This window comes from Pygocentrus nattereri, chromosome 24 (genome assembly GCF_015220715.1).
Source record: "Pygocentrus nattereri isolate fPygNat1 chromosome 24, fPygNat1.pri, whole genome shotgun sequence".
NCBI lineage: Eukaryota > Metazoa > Chordata > Actinopteri > Characiformes > Serrasalmidae > Pygocentrus > Pygocentrus nattereri.
This window is the reverse complement of record NC_051234.1, coordinates 26,752,666-26,770,239: the sequence shown is the minus strand read 5'-3', so window position 1 is coordinate 26,770,239 and position 17,574 is coordinate 26,752,666. Positions and strand designations below refer to the sequence as shown.

General features: G+C 40.1%; 1 protein-coding gene across 1 annotated transcript in view; it reads right to left on the bottom strand.

The window, feature by feature from the left end:
- Window positions 1-879: 879 nt before the first annotated feature.
- The window catches only part of LOC119262336 (death-associated protein), a 36,089-nt gene continuing 19,394 nt past the window's right edge, over window positions 880-17,574 (bottom strand). The window contains exons 3-4 of the mRNA XM_037533768.1: window positions 10,057-10,099; window positions 880-1,438 (exon numbers count right to left, since the gene is read on the bottom strand). Coding sequence (XP_037389665.1) covers window positions 1,319-1,438; window positions 10,057-10,099 — 163 coding nt within the window. The 3' untranslated portion in view covers window positions 880-1,318. The remainder of the gene's footprint in view (window positions 1,439-10,056; window positions 10,100-17,574) is intronic.

Here is a 17,574-nt window from a genome sequence, read left to right as displayed (position 1 = left end):
GTATGTTAAAGAAAAACAGACAAATTCAAATACAAATTCAGGGAAAGCTCATTGTTTAGCTGCTTCACCCACAATCAGCCAGCTTCTCTCTATGGTATTCTTAACTAGAAATGTAGCACTGGTCTGCCTCAGGGTGGCACTGTAGCAAGTTGGTTCACCCACTTGGTCCTTAGTAGCCTAGCCACTGTAACTATGCCCAAAATACCTCTAAAAAACTTTAGAATATGCTGTAGTACAACACAAATGTGAAAACCTGCTTAATGTCACAAGAGTTTGGTGGAAAGAGTGAATTATAAAGACAAAAGAGGAGATGGGTCGGATCTCCTGAAGTCTGTGATATTAGCAAACTATGAAAAGAACACTTCCAGAAGAAGAACATCAAACAATTTGCTGCCATTGAAGCAAGCATCAGCACCCCTATGGCGAGTGAGTTAGCAGCCAGCCATCAGGGGATGTCCCAGATGGGCGGGCTTTATTTCGCACACAGAGTCTTCTACGATAGTACTGCAAAGGCTAATACCAATAAGATTTAATGAAAGAACCCTAATTCAGCATTTGAAGAAACTGCAGTAGGTCAAAATATTGATGTAGTATCTTGAAATAATGATTTACCTTCTGAAAAGAATGTCTTACTTTCTCAGACTATTCACTTATGCCAACTTGTTTTCTTGAAATACTGACAATAACATTTTCTTAAGACTTCAAGATACTATATTACATTTCAAGAAAATGTATATTTTGGGAAAATAAATAATTATTTCAAGAAATTAAGTCAATATTTTGACCAACTGCTGCCAGAAACAGATTCTTTAATACAGGACAGGTTGGTGAATTCAAACAGTGAAATATGAAAGAATAAAAATACCGCAAACCTGAACATGATTTTATATTAACTCTTTATTCAGCCACACCTAATGCCTAAAATCAATATATCTTCCACTGGTGTCACAAAAGACATACAATTTACATAATTCCAGAAACGATTGGTCTAAAACAGAAAAAATAAAGCTCAATTGAACCGCTTATTAAATACACCCACAGAATTAACTAGGCAAATCTGCGTTTGGTGATGAAGCCCTCAAAATTTAGTGTTGTAAGGATCTACGAAAGGGAACAGAATAGGGCAATATAGTAGAGCAGTTTGTCATGATATTGGTCAAGGCAGGATGCTTGCAGGCACGAACAGATGGGGTCTTGCGGAATGCTTAAAGCCAGGAGATCCCTGGTAACCTGAGCGCTGGGTTGGGGAGGGTTGGCAGGTGTGGTCCTGGACACGGCTGGTGCGCTAGTGCCGGTGCGGGAAGAGGGGGGTGGAGCCTCACTTGCGGGGCTGGTGAATGTGCTGGTTGATGTGGTGGGCCGGGGGGAGCTTTTGCACCGCTGGCACAGGTTTTGTATGGGCCACTTGAGCAGCAGCTGGGGTGAAGTCCTTATCCCCCTGAGGAGCATAATAACAAGCAGCTTGGATCAGAGCAATAATATTTAAAAAAATAATAAAAAGGAACAATTTTTACACTTTCAGACTTGAGCCACTGACTGTGCCCCCCAAGTTTTACCTGAGCTTCCACTGCTTATTTGCTACATTGCAAAAACTAAAGACATTGGACACTAATCATCTTGGCTCATTACCAACATCTGGGGAGAAAATTGAGTACATCTGATTTTTTTTTTTTTTTGCACAGACAATCTATGAAGAATCTATGCATGTCCCTGTTTGCTGTCCAAGAAACTGAGCTGGACAGGCTAAACTAATTTACAAGCATACCTACAGAATGAGATTAACCTGAAATTGATCTATTTTTAAATAACGTTATATCCGAACTCTAATGCTAAACTTTATTTACCCCAACAGAAAGAAAGGATGCTCTTGTAGTGTAAAGGTATTAAGGTAGACTTTCAGGCGGCTCATGATACAGACAGTGAAAGTGTTCTGAGCAGAGAATAGACTCGAGTTCAGCTGTCTAGTTCAGCTAAATCTGCCCATGAGACAAATATGAAACAGTAGAAATAAATGCAGTTTCAATATATTTAACACAGGTGCCAAACAGAGGCACTAAAGGGGATAATATTATATCCAAGTGGGTTTAAAAGCCATTACAATAAAACGCTTTTAAATGCTTAGAAATCTCAGAACCACATTTGATTTGCTACTTTAGCTGTTATACATTACTGCTAATCCAATATCATTACTCTGCCAGCTGACTAGTAAACTTACACAGCCAGACAACAACAGAAAAGCAAGAATATGAATCTAAACCAAAGCATATAACCAGACAAAGAAATTATTCATAACATTTGTGTTATGCTTAGACTAAAGCAGGCATGTCAAACTGGGGCCTTCAGGGCCAAAGCGCTGTTGAGATCAGCGATTACCTTCATCTATTGCTCTGAATTCAGTTCATAAAGGGTTTGTATGGCGCCACATTAGTGTCAAAACTAGGGGGCACAAAAACACAATTTGCGCGAGTAAATATCCTTCCCGCGAGCGTAATTGTGAAATTCGTGAGCACAGAAAGAAGTCCTGCGTGCGTATTGATCATCACATTGCGCGCAAAACGCCTTTATTCCCCTCTCGATTCGATAGTTGTGCTCGCGCAACATGAATTTGACTGTTTTCTGCATTTGAGTGAAATTTTTGTTTGGGGGCGGGCATGTGGGTGGTTTTGACAGCTTGGGGGCGGGCATGTGGGTGGTTTTGACAGCTTGGGGGCGGGCATGTGGGTGGTTTTGACAGCTTGGGGGCGGGCATGTGGGTGGTTTTGACAGCTTGGGGGCAGGCATGTGGGTGGTTTTGACAGCTTGGGGGCGGGCATGTGGGTGGTTTTGACAGCTTGGGGGCAGGCATGTGGGTGGTTTTGACAGCTTGGGGGCAGGCATGTGGGTGGTTTTGACAGCTTGGGGGCGGGCATGTGGGTGGTTTTGACAGCTTGGGGGCGGGCATGTGGGTGGTTTTGACAGCTTGGGGTGGGCATGTGGGTGGTTTTGACAGCTTGGGGTGGGCATGTGAGTGGTTTTGACAGCTTGGGGGCGGGAATGGGGGTGGTTTTGACAGCTTGGGGGCGGGCATTGGTGGGCAGGCTCATGGGTTAGGTTTTTTTTTTTTTTTAAACCAATTCTCTCCCCAGTGTAGTTGTCCGGCTACGGACAGCTGTAGCATCACCAGGGACGCAACTCGCAATCTCCTGATGAGAGGGCCAACGCTTAGACGGTTGCGCCACTCGGGAGCCCCTGGGCAGGCTGACGGCTGATGGCTCCTGGTGGTGTGGCTGAGCACCCAGTATGAAAAGCCCCTCTCCAGAACACAAACATGGCGGACGAAGACGAACATCGGCAGGTGAGGAAGGTTAAAACCACTGAACTCCAGTTGATCTAAATTGTAAGAATAATTTGCTAGTCAAGCTTAACATCGTTAACTCATCGTTAATCATGCTGGCAGCGCTTATCCATTTCATTTACACTGAATCTGTACTGAAGTGTACTGCTAGTTTAGCTAATAGCTAACGTTCAGTGGATTAGCGACAAATATCGGCAACTTAAACTGAAGGACTTTTAATATTCATCAACAATAAAATGTCCTCTTTAATACTCTGCTACGGGCTTCAGTGTGCACTTCAGGGGTGTCCAGTCTTGTTCACAAAGGGCCGGTGTGGGTGCAGGTTTTCATTTCACTCCAGCAGAGCACACCTGACTCCACTCTTACTCAGTCTGCCTTAGTCTTCAGCCAGCAGAGCACTTCTGACTCCACTCTTACTCAGTCTGCCTCAGTCTTCAGACAGCAGAGCACTCCTGACTCCACTCTTACTCAGTCTGCCTCAGTCTTCAGCCAGCAGAGCACGCCTGACTCCACTCTTACTCAGTCTGCCTCAGTCTTCAGGCAGCAGAGCACTCCTGACTCCACTCTTACTCAGCCAGCAGAGCACTCCTGACTCCACTCTTACTCAGTCTGCCTTAGTCTTCAGCCAGCAGAGCACTCCTGACTCCACTCTTACTCAGTCTGCCTCAGTCTTCAGACAGCAGAGCACTCCTGACTCCACTCTTACTCAGTCTGCCTCAGTCTTTAGACAGCAGAGCACACCTGACTCCACTGTTACTCAGTCAGCCTCCATCTTCAGAGAGCTGAGTATGTGTGCTCCTGCTTTATTGCAATGAAAACCTGCAGCCACCGGCCATTTGCGGATAAGCTTGGACGCCCCTGGTAAAGTTGATTTGTCTCTTAAAGTATCAAGCTACGTTACAGCTGTTTGGCTTGAGCCAGCTAGCCAGGGGTAGTAGCTGGCCAAGTTAACTGTAAGATCAGTCAACAGTAGCCAGGACAGGTCAGAGATAAAACATACAGTATTTTGATATGTGACTGTGTCTGAATGTTTGACCTTTTGATGGTCATCAACACAAGCAGTTTTTGTGGCGTTTATCAATCGTTGCCAACGATAAAGCCACATTTTCCATCAACTCTATTGCCGACAGTGGTCTTTTGGAACTTCTTTGGGCACCTCTCTTGTTCATTACTTCATTTTTCATTCAATACATAGCACATTTATACATAGCTGCATTTAATCTGCCTTAAAAGGTAACTCTACAAATTCTACATAAATAAATGTTTGAGATGCGAACACAGCAATTCATAGTGGTTTGATGTGAAATGCATCATTCGAGAGAAATTTGCCAAGTCATATTTCTCTTCAGTGGTGGTGATATGAACCCGGAGTCATGATGGCTACAACACAAACACAGCCTTTTTATTTACTTATTTACCCTTCAAAACCACCAGTGAACCTACCCATGTCTTCAGAATTCTATGTGCAATGTTGGTGGTAGTCATAAATCTGAAAAAATACGTTTCCTTTGGGGACTGTTTTGCCCCATAACACCCTGCATGTATCCCTTCACCACGAATGGATTAAAACAAAAGTATTAAAATATGTTTTAGGCCAAAACTTTATCACAACTATCAGAAAACATCTCAGGCACTAGGCAGTGTATTTACAACCATGTCATGTAAAAATTTTGTCAGGGAGCTTTAAGAGGCATTAAACTCTTCAGACATTAAACATCTTTCAGGCTCTTCAGCTTTTCTGTCTTCACAGGACACTCTGAGAAGACGGATGCTCTCGAGGCTGCTCTCTAAATTGGAACTGGGGCTCACAAGAGTACCTTTGGAGTTGGATTACATGGAATTTACATGTAGGCAGGAATTGTATCTCTGTAATGGACTTTCCCATCACATTGATCTGCCACAAAAGTATTCAACTACCTTGACAATCATCACCATTTCCAGTATTACTATAAAACCATTTTTTACTTGTACTGTTGTGAACAGTTATACTCTCTAAATTTGTGCAAGTGGCTGTATTATGAAAACTGAATATGATAAATTTCTTTTGCATTCCGTAATGTAAGGATACTATAATGCTTACATTATGGAATGCAAAAGAAATTTATCATATTCAATTTTCATAATACTGTTTGTGGAATGCAGGCGGCACAGTGGCGTGGTGGGTAGCGCTGTCGCCTCACAGCAAAGAGGGCCTGGGTTCGATTCCCTGGCCGGGTGACCGGGGTCCTCTCTGTGTGGAGTTTGCATGTTCTCCCCGTGTCTGCATGGGTTTCCTCCGGGTTCTCCGGTTTCCTCCCACGGTCCAAAGACATGCAGTCAGGTCGATTGGACATGCTAAATTGACTGTCTGTGTCTGTCTGTCTGTCTGCCCTGCGATGGACTGGCGACCTGTCCAGGGTGTATCCTGCCTTCCGCCCGAAGACTGCTGGGATAGGCTCCAGCACCCCCCCGCGACCCTGACAGGGAAGCGGATTAGAAAATGGATGGATGTTTGTGGAATGCTTATATATCTGCAGCCACTCGCAAATATATTCAACCCCCGTTAAAAGTGGTCAAAGCAGGATTTAGATTAAATTTTGGACAGCCTATTAACTTGTCAAATGATTTAAATTTGTGAGCGAATGTGAGTCATTGCTGTTCCTATAATTGGAAAGGTTTTATTTACACTTTTGATGATGGGCTGTTTTGGGTCAGTTTCAGACAGAATTTTGCTGTGTGGTCCGTTTCTGACGCAAAACTTGACATTGTCATGTGGGGTTTGCACACAATTTTCTTGGGCTCAGCTCAGGTTCAGACTGTGTTTCGGGTCAAGTCAAAATCAAACAAAAAAACCCTATTGGGCTGTATTCAGTTTCAGAAACTTCAGACCTGAATTAAGCTCTACTGAGAAATGCAGTGCAATGTTTGGGGGACACAAATACATTCAGTGACTCAGGAAGGCCATCATGCAAGATGTTCTATGAGACAGAAACGAGCCAAATTCTGCGAGCGCATTCTGATCATGCCTGTGTGCTGTAATTGCAGATCAAGACACTTCAATACAAGTGCAGATTTAGATCTTCTCTAAAGCAAAAGGTGCTGATGGCCCAGAGCAAGGCCACGGCTCATAAATGTTCCCCAAGCAAGCAAACAAACACACATACATACACGCACACACTCTGGTGGAGCCAGATTAGCCTCAGCCTAATTAATACCAGCGCTCTGCTGGGCGGGAGTCACAGGTCCTCAGATAAATAAAACATGAAAACCCTCTGAAACGCAGCAGGAATGCACAATGCAACCTGAGCGCTCGTATACAGGCGCAGCACAAGAAGAGGACAATCAGCACAACTCAGACACCTTTATTTCACTATCTGAGAGTGCAAGTTAGTGCATGTACATGAAAGTGTGTCAGACGGAGTTTAACAAAGGTTATAAAGCTTCTTCAGCACATTCAGCTATTAATATGTTCCCATCTTTGCCAAAATATAATTTTACTTGCAATCAAAAGTACTGATTCATTAACATTACAGTAAAAATAAACTATTATATTAGTGTTCATAAGAAATGATCCATGACAAAACATTGCTGCAGAACTGCTTGCATAGTAAACATCCTTAAGGCTCATTCTGATCTAAAACAAAACTTTAATAGGTTATTTGTTGTGTTACACCAGGGGTCGGCAACCCAAGTGTAAAGAAGAGCCATTTTGTCCTTACAACAAAAATCAATCCGCCTTGGGAGCCACAATGTTTTATGTCTGTTTTACCGTCTTGACTGTTAATATGTCTCAGTTTGTACTAATTTACTAGTATAGGCTAAATGTAAACTATATAGATAAACAAAAACGCAGACTTATTTTGCTTTGGTTTAAACTTTTGGTCTAACTTCTAACCGCTTTCCTCACATCTCCATCCGGAAACTTTCTTTAACATGGTCAGCTTTTCATTCGAAATTTTCAGGTTCCAGCATAAATGGCGCCTAAGGCACCACAATGTAACCGATGTGCCACAGCTTTTAGCTTGTTGTCCTCCTAAGTCATCTGTCTTGAGTAAACTGTTCTCTCCACTGTAGTGATGATTTAAAGGTAGTCCCTGCAGTTAGTCATATGCAATGCTTGAACCCTGTTCAAATGACGTGTTTTATTAATTGAAAACATCCTCTACAGCGAAGCCACTTAAATATGGCAGATGCATATTTTAGTGCACAATTTCTATTTGTTGAATTAGACATATCATAAATTTGAAATGTAACATAACTGTTTCCCCAATATGTTAAATTCTGCAAATAGTCAAGTCAAAGTTGATTTATATAGTGCTTTTTACATCAGGTAGTAACAAATTAACAGTAATTGTGCACTAAAGTGTGCAGAAGCAGAGTTTGACCGGGGTGCCTGAACTTTTGCATGAGTGTACAGGGTTGCAGTAAGATAATCACAGCATAGTAATCTTTGTCATTAATGTTTGTTGTCTATCGTCCTTCTGCATTCACCAGCTCATTACAAAAACCCCCAAAAATTCACTGAAGCAGTGGTTATTTTTCAAAAGACAGGGGTTTCCATGTCTATAACCTCAAAACTTCACTCTACAGACTAGTGTAGCACTGCTGTAGGATGGGAGTAAGCATGTTTACAACAGAATTAAACCTGGTCTTTTGGCTGGAGGGATATGCGAGCCTATTACTACTCTTTAACACATATTTGAATGTCTTATTGTTTTGCCACTTCTCTTAATGACGATTTTGAAAAAATTTGGGGTTTAACAGCTAAAAATAAAAGAATTTTTCCACAGTAATTTTGTTGATCACTGACCCTCTTATTATGAAATTGAGGCCTATTTTAAACTGAGTGGTACACTGTAATTTTCTACAACGACGAGTCTGCCTAGCAGCCCTGCAGTGGAGGGACGTCATCTGAGGTTATGGTCTAATTAGACACTGGTTTGAAATGTATGTATGTATGTATGTATGTATGTATGTATGTATGTATGTATGTATGTGAGTGAGTGAGTGAGTGAGTGAGTGAGTGAGCACATCATGCATCAGACACTACTGACAATGTTAACAGCTGGGGTGGAACAAAGTGTGTACATGCCAAAACAAACACTCACTCCTCAGCCTCAGGCTCTGGCAGAAGCCTTGTACTGTTGATATGGGGATATAAGGCTGTTTGACAGGAATCTGTTGATGCACTTGACTATCTATTAGAGACAATATTTGCTTAAAAATAAATAAATAAGACGGCACAGAAGGCTACAGAACAGGAAGAGATGTGATAGTGATCAGACTACAAGGCAAGTTAAGAAATACCCTAACCTCCCTTCCACCACTGTTCAGTTTTATCCCAGCAGTAAGTTTTTTTTTGCAGCTATGGTTTACACTAGATACTCATCTAAAGTAGTTCTGAATTGCTTAATTTTACAATATAGCTCGTCTGGAGTGCAACACGGTGAGAATTCACAAAGCACATCTACTGTTCATTCCTGTAGTGACAATCAAATCATTATTGCAGTCGTTTGGTCATTTCTTAATAATAGGTAACCTTTTGCTGTCATTTTAATTTTGCTTTTTCTCTTTATTTCTGCATTACTTTGCTTATTTTTAATCCCTGTCTACATGCTCTGCATTGTATTTTAGCAGGTCACATTGTTAAAAAATATTAAATGAAGTTTAAAGAACCTCCACATAATTGAAAAGCTCTGTTCTAGTATCTGTTCTAGAACTGTTTGCTCAGAATGATTTAGAAACCTTTATTTATAAGAATGCAGCTCAGAAGCAAAAATCTTAATGCAATTTTAGCAAACCATAGATGTGCTAGATACTAGGGCTGCGCGATAAATCATGTTTACTGTTACTGTAATGTGAAAAGTGGAAAAATGTATTCTCAGGGTTTTGTGATGGGACGTCCAACAACCTCATATAGGTTATAATAATCATGTGTCAACATACTTTTGGCCGTGTAGTGTAACTAGCTATTATTATTCTTTATTTTATGTCGTGAATAGTATTTTTGTATTTTTTGCCATTTTCTTAAGGGAGAGGTTAGTCAGATGTCTGTTTACACAGGAAAAAGTCTTTCACTTCTCATATAGTTACTGTGACATCTAACAGCTTTATCAAACATCTCCCTTTATGTCCATATTATGCAGCTACTAGAAACCAAAGCAACTTCCACAGTTTTTTTTACCGAACTTCAAGATTTCTCTTGTCATTTCGATACATTTCAGACTCAGCAGTGTATGTTAGCTGACTACACCCTTGCACACCACTTCTTCAGAAAAGCTGAATGAGGGTCTTCACTGAAGCAGAAAACTACTAGAGCTGTGCAATGCAGCCCTGACATTGACTGTTCCCAATGCCTTCCATGGGCTTTCTTTGATCCTTCAAGAGAAGCACAGCCTCCCTTTTCAGTTCTTTCATGTGAGCATCTGGACTCTCCAGAGAGAAGAGGTGAAACACGGTACCTTACCTATACATACACACACACACACACACACACACACACACACAGAGCTAAGACATTTACAGAGACTGGCAGAAACCCAGAGGGCACGTCACACAGCATGTGAATTATGCATTATGTGCAGTTTCTCAGCATATGTCTAAGGACATTCTGAAGAAAGTGCAAAGCCTGGTAAAGCTGGACCACCTGCAGAAATCAAAACCTTCTGATCACATCAGACATTAGATTATACTGGTGCGCAGTACATGATTTATATCACTGTGAATGGATAAAGGTGACCTACCTTAGTCACTACTCCAGAGACCACAACCACTGGCTTTGGTGGGCTGGAAAAAGTAAAAAACATTGCATAATGAAAAACAGAATAACATCACAACACTGCAAATGAGCACACACACACACACACACACACACACACACACACACACACAAAAAAAACCTAATACCTTAAACCTTTGGCTTTTAATTTGGTATTAATCTGAAGACTTCACAAACTACTATAAATTATTTAGTAAACACTATGAAACTAATATCTGCATATATAGGCATATATTTAGGCCTGTCACCACCGATCACATTAGGAATCAAATAAGTTACTGATTTTGACAATTAACAGTAACCAATGTTGAAGAAATAATGAATTAATACAAAAGGACCATAAAGCATGTACATGCTTTTCAAAGTTTCCAACATATTGTGCAGGAAAAACAAGGATGCTTAAATAAATAAATACATACATACATACATACATACATAAAAACCCACTTGACAATGATGCATATAACAGTTCGATTTGTGCCTTCCTACTCAGGCTCTGGCAGAAGCCTTGTACTGTTGATATGGGGATATAAGGCTGTTTGACAGGAATCTGTTGATGCACTTGACTATCTATTAGAGACAATATTTGCTTAAAAATAAATAAATAAGACGGCACAGAAGGCTACAGAACAGGAAGAGATGTGATAGTGATCAGACTACAAGGCAAGTTAAGAAATACCCTAACCTCCCTTCCACCACTGTTCAGTTTTATCCCAGCAGTAAGTTTTTTTTTGCAGCTATGGTTTACACTAGATACTCATCTAAAGTAGTTCTGAATTGCTTCATTTTACAATATAGCTCGTCTGGAGTGCAACACGGTGAGAATTCACAAAGCACATCTACTGTTCATTCCTGTAGTGACAATCAAAGCATTAATGCAGTCGTTTGGTCATTTCTTAATAATAGGTAACCTTTTGCTGTCATTTTAATTTGGCTTTCTCTTTATTTCTGCATTACTTTGCTTATTTTTAATCCCTTTCTACATGCTCTGCATTGTATTTTAGCAGGTCACATTGTTAAAAAATATTAAATGAAGTTTAAAGAACCTCCACATAATTGAAAAGCTCTGTTCTAGTATCTGTTCTAGAACTGTTTGCTCAGAATGATTTAGAAACCTTTATTTATAAGAATGCAGCTCAGAAGCAAAAATCTTAATGCAATTTTAGCAAACCATAGATGTGCTAGATACTAGGACTGCGCGATAAATCATGTTTACTGTTACTGTAATGTGAAAAGTGGAAAAATGTATTCTCAGGGTTTTGTAAAGGGACGTCCAACAACCTCATATAGGTTATAATAATCATGTGTCAACATACTTTTGGCCGTGTAGTGTAACTAGCTATTATTATTCTTTATTTCACAGTCTTGAATAGTATTTTTTGTATTTTTTGCCATTTTCTTAAGGGGAATACTACTGTACTGGAGACCAATAGGACAAGTATTACTAGGCATGAGGCATTAGGCAGCCGGCTAGTGAGAACATTATTGCATGATTTCAAACAGCCTAAAATGTCACGTTATGAAATTGGGCTGGGTGAATTTACAGTCTTTTCAGGGAGAGGAATCTAATGTAGAATGCAATTAAAAAAACCAATAGAACAGAAGCTGGTCAGCTCGTGTGAGGGCAGCGATTTTGTCAGAAATGTCCAATTTATTCAAGGAAATAACAAATAACACAGGACCCCTTCATGTTCAATTTTGTCTCTCTTATGGGGGTCATTTTATATTTATTGGAAGTCCAGAAAATCCTTCCAACAATTTGAACCTTGTGTGAACACACACACACACACACACACACACACACACACACACACACACACACACACACACACACACACACACACGCGCCTTCTTTAAAAACAAATAAATAAGTACACAAAAAAGGAAGAAAAAGGAAGATAAGCTGGCAAATGTGAACACTGGAACAAGCTAAACTCTTCCACTTCACTAGAATCAGGGACTGACCAATTACTATCAGTAAACCAGGGCTGCACCACTTGAGGAGGAGACCGGTGATGTGCACCCTTAATTACTATCAATATAGGCTTAGTTGTTTACAGTTTGGCCATACATTCTTGGGTTTCTACTTGAGGTTTTTATAAATTAGGCCATAGTAACCAGCCCATAATGTTACTGGCCCTCCACGAATTATCACAGCTCATTACCATCATGCCAACTGCCAGTTAATCAAGCTGATTCACTGAGAATTCACTGAGACATTAATTTTTTTTTTACTGAGTAATTGAATTTAATTAGTAATCAGTACAGCGTTAATGTAATTACAACAGTGAAAACTGGAAACACACGCCCAAATACAGGCTATGGCTTAAGGGCCAAACTAAAATTCACACACACATTAAAAATTTAAAAATAAAAATGTACAATAAACTGTTTCACAATTAGCTATTGATTTCACAAACATAATAATGGTAAAGCATGTGCAAAATTGCAATCTCCTGTTGGCTTTAAACCAAACTGAAATGGCTGCTTCAGCGCAGTCAGACTTGAGATTTCATGATTTCCATCCATACAACACCGACAGAGGCAGAGCCACAGCCAATCACACAGATACACTTGCTGATTACTTCAAGGTCAAAAAGTGCAGCCATCCAGGCTGCCAGGTTTGTCTTGTGAGCGCTCAATTAGGGCCTTCTCCTATTCCCCTGCAGAACAAGCCCCCCGCCTAGCCCCGCTACCAGCAGCAGGAATGGCCATTTGCACGCTCAAGTGTAAATAATAGGCCATGTGGACAGGATGCTAAACACAAGGCTAGCGTTAGTGTGACCGTTACCAGATCAGGCTAATCTCAGATTCAGCCCATGAGGAAGGCAGCATATTCATTCCACCAAAGCTAATGGTCGGATTATTATCAGCGTAATTACAGCTACACCTAAAAATAGCCTGAGAGGCTGTACAGTCCTATTTAACAGCGAAGCAAGGTAGTATGGAGTTCTGCGAGGGCACGCGTGAGGATCCAGCGATATGAAAGGCAATTACAGATAGTAGAAAGCACAACTGAGTCAGTTCTTCAGTGTTTATGTGAAATGCTGTATTATGGTGGGAGGCCTGCATGGGCCAGGACACAGAGAAGGATGGCTTTGTGTTAAAAGCGTCTCATTCCAGGGCCCATCTTCTACATTTTTCTTGTTTTTTATTTTTTCCCTGGCATCTATTTATGACGCTTGCTCTTGGTAGAGCAACACAGTCATAATTCCTAATAACTTCAATGAAAGTACATGTTCAAACTAGTGCTGCACCACATTAAAAATTCCAGGCTGGAACCAAAACCGAAAGAATTTTATTGATGCTTTTGATTAAATGTACTAAGCATTAGATTAAATCTGCTTTCAACGGGATAAATCTGAGCTGGGAATAAATAAACATTATCCATAAAATAAACCTGCTAAAATCCCTACAGTGTTTAATCTACAGTATGCGCCTATGAAATCCAGCATCCTGGATAACAGAGAACAATTGTTTTAAAATTTTAAAAACTATGCCTACAAACGCTGAGGTCATGCTAGTAGGGGTTTTCCTTTCTGCTTCTGCTGTATTCTGTACATTGAGCTGGATTTTTCAGGTTTTCAGGTTGTATCAAACCTTAAGTGCAGACATTCTTGGGTGTTGCACCTCTCTTCATTTTTAACACCGACTATAACATTCCTCATAGAAACCATTTAAAAATTCAACACAGCTGCTTTTCTCCCCTGCTGTTGATCAGCTACTGCTCAAACTGTGCAAACTGTGTCTGTGCTGACTGGCACAATGACAGCAACTCATTCTCGTTATCATTCAAATGATTTATCGGGAGTTCATTTAATTTGTATAATTGAAATACAGGGCGATATGCATTCAAACTTCTAAAATGTATTGCAGAATACATTGCTATATTACCCAAATATACATTTTAAAATGCATGGGTAGAGTACACCTAGAAAAATGAAATGTATGTATATATCACATATATCAAATACATTTGATAATGTATGAAAATGCCTAAAATACTGCCTAATGCACTCTATTGTTTGGAATACCTTTTGAAATAAAATTGTGTTCCACTATCTTAAGTTCAAATATTAATATTTAATACTTAATATGCAAGTGCTGTGAGAGTGTAGATACTGATGCACTGTGTAAGTGCAGTCCGGTGACTTGATATGCTGTTTATACATACATGTATACATACGCCTTACTGTATAGGTAGAGTGGTTCCTGCAAAATACAATGCAATACACAGATGTCAGTATCATTTATTTATATATGTAGACTTTGTTGAAATCGCATACCACTGGGAAAATATCACAAATACAAACAAATGCATTTTACAAATATATTTAACAAACGCATTTTGGCCCTTTTCATACATTACCAAAATATATCTGGTGTATTTTATTTCCATATTTGGTTTGAGAAGTTAGTGTTATAGAACTGCTGGACTGAAGTTTAACAGCAGACTTACTTTCATGTGACATTTCAATGTGCAGGAGAGTTGGCTTATTTGTAGTGTGCATGTAGCATCATTTGACTTAAAAACCCTGTGACTTGAAGGAAATTTACACAGGAAAAAACTTGTTAGACTCACATGTTAGAAGTGAATATCGGCTAATTCTCATCGTGCACCCTTAAAGCATGTATGTGTGTGAGGTGATGTTAAACCAGGTGTGTCAAGCTGCAGCCAAGGAACACAATGACCTATAAAAATTCCTGTGGGACAAAGAGTAGCCTACCTCCAACCTGAGCACTGTGCCGAACCATGCCTCTGGGCCTAAGCAGCCGTCAGCTTCTGAAATTACTCTCATTTGTTTTCCAAGAGGAAACACTCCCCTCAAAGCAATGGCCACAGGAGAGGGTCAAGAGTGATAATTGACCTTGACATGAAAAATGATCCTTGTCGCAGTCCAGAATGAAATTATTATGTCTGTCAAAAGGCAGAACATCTGAAATCTCCTATTTTTCAGGGCAGCTGTTGGGGCCACCTGCTCAGTCAGCTGCCCACTCTTTTGAAGGAAAACAGTGAGTCTGCAAATGTCTGTTAGACTGAAAAACACGACTCCAGGTCCAGCGCAGTGTAGTGATTTCTCTGAACAAATACATGACACCTGTTATTCTTATCAAAGGAACAGCTTGGCAAAAAAATAAAAAATCTAATTTACATAGATTTTCCCCTTAACGCAAATGTATTCAATCAGCCAAGACAATTTGGTGTCTGATGTCTGGTTCCTTAAATGTTGCACTGGAGCTACGAGGCTAATATAACTAACAAGTGATGGAAGCTTATATCCCACCACATAGCACTGTGCAAACTGCATTCACAATGCATCACATACTTCAAATCATGCTTACTACTCTTGAATTCAGTACAAAAAATATGTATACATTAATAAAATATACAATATACAGCTAAGCAGCCACTTTATACTGTCTATTTGATTAGCTCCACTTACTATATAGGTGCACTTTTCCGTTCTATAATTACAGACTATAGTCCGTCTGTTTCTCTGCGTACTTTGTTAGCCCCTTTTACCCTGTTCTTCAGTGGTCAGGACCACCACAGTGCAGGCATTATTTGGGTGGTGGATCATTATTAGCACAGCAATGACACTGACATGGTGGTGGTGCGTTAGTGTGTGTTGTGCTGGAACGAGTGGATCAGACATGGAAGTGCTGCAGTTTTCAAACACTGTGTCCACTCAGACACACCTACCTTGTTGGTCCACTCTGCCAGAGACGATGGCTCATCTGTTGCTGCACAGTTTGTGTTAGCCATGCTGTCAGCTGGATATTTCTAGTTGGTGGACTATTCTCAGTCCAGCTTTGACAAGCCACCACCATGTCAGTGTTAAAACACCACACAAATCATACCTGCTCTGTGGTGGTCCTGACTTTTGAAGAGCAGGATGAGAGGGGGGCAACAAAGCATGCAGGGAAACAGATGGACTACAGTCTGTAATTGTAGAACTACAAAGCCCACCTATATAGTAAGTGGAGCTGATAAAAAGGACAATGAGAGTAGAAACAGGGAGGTGTACTTTAGTGGCCAGTCAGTGCATATTTTACATACTATAAAGGCTACTATACTAAAGAAATCATGCTCACAGCTAAATACTGTGAAACAGCAGCTAAAGAGTATCTACTTATCTACTATTTGATCATCATATCTTCACCCGTGTAATGTTGATTTTGCATTAAAGACCTAAACATTGAGCCAGATCTTCTTTTGAATGTGTGCGTGTGACGTTAATACTTCAAGATGTATGAGGTGGTCAACAAAATCCCATCAAATCTACAGGGTGACTCGCAGTAGTGCATGCACACCATATTTCACCCTTTATTTTCCATCTGACTCAGTAACGCTACTAATTTTAATAAGAAAAAAAACCCCACACTATTCCTTAAATTAAGGAGTAGGCATGTGGCAATATATAAATTAATATCATAGTCACTTATTCTTTAGTGGTGTTATTATGATATTAAGAAAAACACATAAAAACCCTTTTGCATAGTTATATTCAAAAGTCTGGAAAGTTACCACATCCTCTATAGAGAACACACGGCTGTGCATTTTAATACACAATTACAGTTTATTTACTGCATAACACATTGGGGAAAATGAATCCATAAAGTGTGGCATGTGCAAAAGTTATGGCACTTTAATATTTTAGTTTTTCCCATTATGTTAAATTCAGCAAATTAATACAAATTATGCGCTGAAATTGTGCCATTTTTAATTGTGTTCTCACAAAATATTAGCACTTTATATTTGCGTTTAACATAATGGAAAATATAAAACCTAAAATTTCCCCAAACCTTTGCACATAACTGTACATGCAGTGTTTTAAATAGCAGTAATGCATTGGTGGTTATACAGTTTGGAGATTTGTCTTTGAAAAAAAGGAAATTGATTGCACAGCATTATTTACTGACAGTGTTAATGGCTTCACGTATTTGGTCTTCCCCTCTTTTAATGAAAGGATAGCGCTTTATCTTCAGTCTTTATTGTGAACTGTGAAGGTGCCCAGCCCAATAACACTAAAACAGCTGTACAAACAGGAAACAAAGCATAATATCACAGTGTGACAGCCCAGTGGAAGCCTGTATAACCAGAGCTACTCTGAGGCTCATACTCAGCTTGATTAACAAATATCAGCATATCAACTAGGGGCTTGACCAGGTGCGTTTGAACAGAGAAATCTCCAAACTGTGCTGGACTCTGCCCACTGGGACGAGAATGAGGCTCCTCTACTGCACTATTTCAGCACTTTCAACTGTCAATATAAGGCTAGTGTTATGTGAAAGGGAAATGAAATGGCTACTACTGTGAAGCACATCTTAATATCTCAATGCACTTCGAAAAAGTGCATAAACATGAATGTATCAATGTGACAAGCAGAGTCTGTTACTGTGACACTGTGAAATCCGGCTTGTGTCAGGGGTTTTGGGTCTTACTTTTGTGTGACGGGGTAAGAAGGCTCCAAAGACAGCC